Source organism: Octopus bimaculoides, chromosome 5, assembly GCF_001194135.2.
Source record: "Octopus bimaculoides isolate UCB-OBI-ISO-001 chromosome 5, ASM119413v2, whole genome shotgun sequence".
Lineage (NCBI taxonomy): Eukaryota > Metazoa > Mollusca > Cephalopoda > Octopoda > Octopodidae > Octopus > Octopus bimaculoides.
In genome coordinates this window covers 110,125,458-110,128,144 of record NC_068985.1, presented here as the reverse complement: position 1 = coordinate 110,128,144, position 2,687 = coordinate 110,125,458, and the positions used below count along the sequence as shown (strand labels likewise).

At 35.8% G+C, this 2,687-nt stretch overlaps 1 protein-coding gene across 1 annotated transcript in view; it reads left to right on the top strand.

The window, feature by feature from the left end:
• LOC106871566 (inter alpha-trypsin inhibitor, heavy chain 4) overlaps positions 1-1,232 on the top strand; it is a 29,071-nt gene extending 27,839 nt beyond the window's left edge. The window contains exons 13-14 of the mRNA XM_052968104.1: positions 569-632; positions 1,122-1,232. Coding sequence (XP_052824064.1) covers positions 569-632; positions 1,122-1,232 — 175 coding nt within the window. The remainder of the gene's footprint in view (positions 1-568; positions 633-1,121) is intronic.
• Positions 1,233-2,687: the final 1,455 nt, after the last annotated feature.

Genomic DNA, 2,687 nt, shown 5'->3' with positions numbered 1-2,687 from the left:
TGTGTGTCTGTGTTTGTCCCCCCAACATCGCTTGACAACCGATGTTGGTGTGTTTAAGTCCCCGTATCTTAGCGGTTCGGCAAAAGAGACCGATAGAATAAGTACTAGGCTTACAAAGAATAAGTCCTGGGGTCGATTTGCTCGACTAAAGGCGGTGCTCCAGCATGGCCACAGTCAAATGACTGAAACTAGAGTAACGCAATATTTTGATGTTTTTTTTTACATTCATCGTCCCCTTTTGGCCACCCCATTATCGCCCCTCGGGGCTCCGTACCGCTCACCGAGAACTACTAGCATAGATTAAACCCTTCCCTCAAAATCTTTGACTTTGTACTTAAACTACAAAGCTATCAAAATCAGCAAACTGGCAGAATTGTTAGAGCATCGGAATAAAAAATAGCACATTTTGCAGAAATTGTTCCAACTAAACATCAATCTACCCATGTCATCAGATATCGAGTGCATCTCTTGAGATTTTAGATGTACTAAGGAGACTTCCTTTCTGTTACTTACCAAATATATTATTATTATTATTATCATTATTTTTGTTATTGTTTTTGTTATAAAGGTGTCAACCTGGCAAAATCATTAAAGTGTTGGAAAAAAAATGCAATACAAAGACACAATTTTATGTAAGGGTGGGTTTCAGTGTTCTTTTCTGGCATATCTTTTATTTATAGCAAGAAGAAAGAAAGACATATAAAAAAAATCAGTCATCACAAGGATTTGAACTCAAATCTAAAATACATCAAACATAGATACTATGAAGTATCAAAATCACTTCTATACCATCTGCACCAAATACTTTAAAAAAAATTTTTTTTAAATACCCAGATATGTAATGTTGAAGAAATTAAAAAATTAAAAAAAATAATAAAATAGCTTTGTTACACACAAACTATAAGACTAAAAATTTAGAATGGAATGGCAAGTGGAAAGTGAAACTGTAACATTCATGCCTTCCCCAAAAGACATTAGCAACATATACATGAAAGTGTTTCCAAAAAGGAATCAAATTGTGTATTGGACAATTTTGAAATGGAAACTAGAGATTTTGTATAATTTTTTTTTATTTGTGTTTTTTAAAATTTTTTTTTATTTGTTGGTTGTTTTGGATCTAGTTAAGAATAGATGGCACAGTTTCAGATACAGTTGAGTCAACTGGGTCTTTGTGCCATTGTGATATTGTGGCACAAAGTGTTGGTGTTGTTAACTACATCACAGCCTTGTGACACAGTGAAAAAACAAAAAAAAATAATGGCACCATAGCACATAGTGGCAATGTCCCAAAAAAAATCAAGGTTAATACCATGGCACAAGATTACAGTGAGTGCTACCCACATCTGAACTATGGCACATTAGGATGGTGTCAGAAATAGCACCATGTCACAGTGATACAATGTGAGTGAGTCATAAAAATAAATAACAATTTTGGACAACAAAGAACATAAATAAATCAATCAAAATAAGAACTTTTTTAAGTGGAAAGGAAGCAACAAGACAAAGAAAAAAAATATACAAGAAAAGAACAAAGCAAAAAAAAAAGAAACAACAATTTTCTCATTCAATTCATCCATTGCAAATTGCCATAATTGTCACACTACATTGTCACAAGTTCAAACCCAACACAGGTCATTGTTGCTAATTTCCTGTATTTTTTTTTTTTTTTTTGGTTTCTCAGAAAATAGCAACATTTTCTTGCATTTTATTTTTTCCTTCACAGACTACAAACCTCAGGGGACTAGTTCTACACTACTCCCCCTCTCGTGATTTCCTCCTCTTCCTCGTCCTCCTTCTAGTATGCTCGCACGAATGCCACCCACCCCCCTCTCCAGGCTGTGGGAACGAGGGTGGAGTGCTACTGTCACTAACCCAATTAACATATTGATTAACAGTTAATTAACAAGTATGTACAATTTCCATTTGAAAAAAAAAAAAAGAAAAAATCCATATACGACGTCTGTTGTGGCTTTGTTGTCATTTCATAAACATTCCCATTCTTTCACCTCTTATATGTATGCATATGTGTGCAGGTACCTATGAGTGTATAGCATTCTTCTGACTTATCCTCCTGCATCATTTGTCCATCTATTTTACCCCCACCTAACTATCATCTTCCTGTCTGTGTCTTAAGCATCCTATTTTGCCATTTGTACCTGTATGTCAATGTCCACTAAACTCATTTGTGCCCATACTACAGTAGTCAGAACTCCAGTCTGTTTCCCTGCGTCTATCTATATATCACTGTCTGTCTGCTTGTCAACCTGTCTACCTGTCTGTCTGTCTCTTCATCTGCCTGAATAACTCCCCCTCCCATGCTGCCATATGTTATTCATTTGTTTTGTTTATTATGTATTTTTAAATTTTTTTGTTTGTTTTGTTTTTATTAACGTCCTTCTTCATCTCTGACTTAGCAACACTTTCTCCATACCCCCACGCATCCCGAAATCTGTCTGTTCATCTAAGTGCAAATGTGGGTTTAAATAACAGTTTACGTCCCTTATGCAACTGCCCACCCCCCACGTATCCCCAATCCCCCACCCAAGATAGATGGTGGTTGGTCCTTCAGACAAATGGTTTACCTTGTCATTTTTAAAGACCCTAAATTTTCTAATTAATTGCTTTAATTAATTACTTTTGTTTTCAGTGACTTCATTAGACAAAAGGGGGGTGGGGTGGGCGGGTAG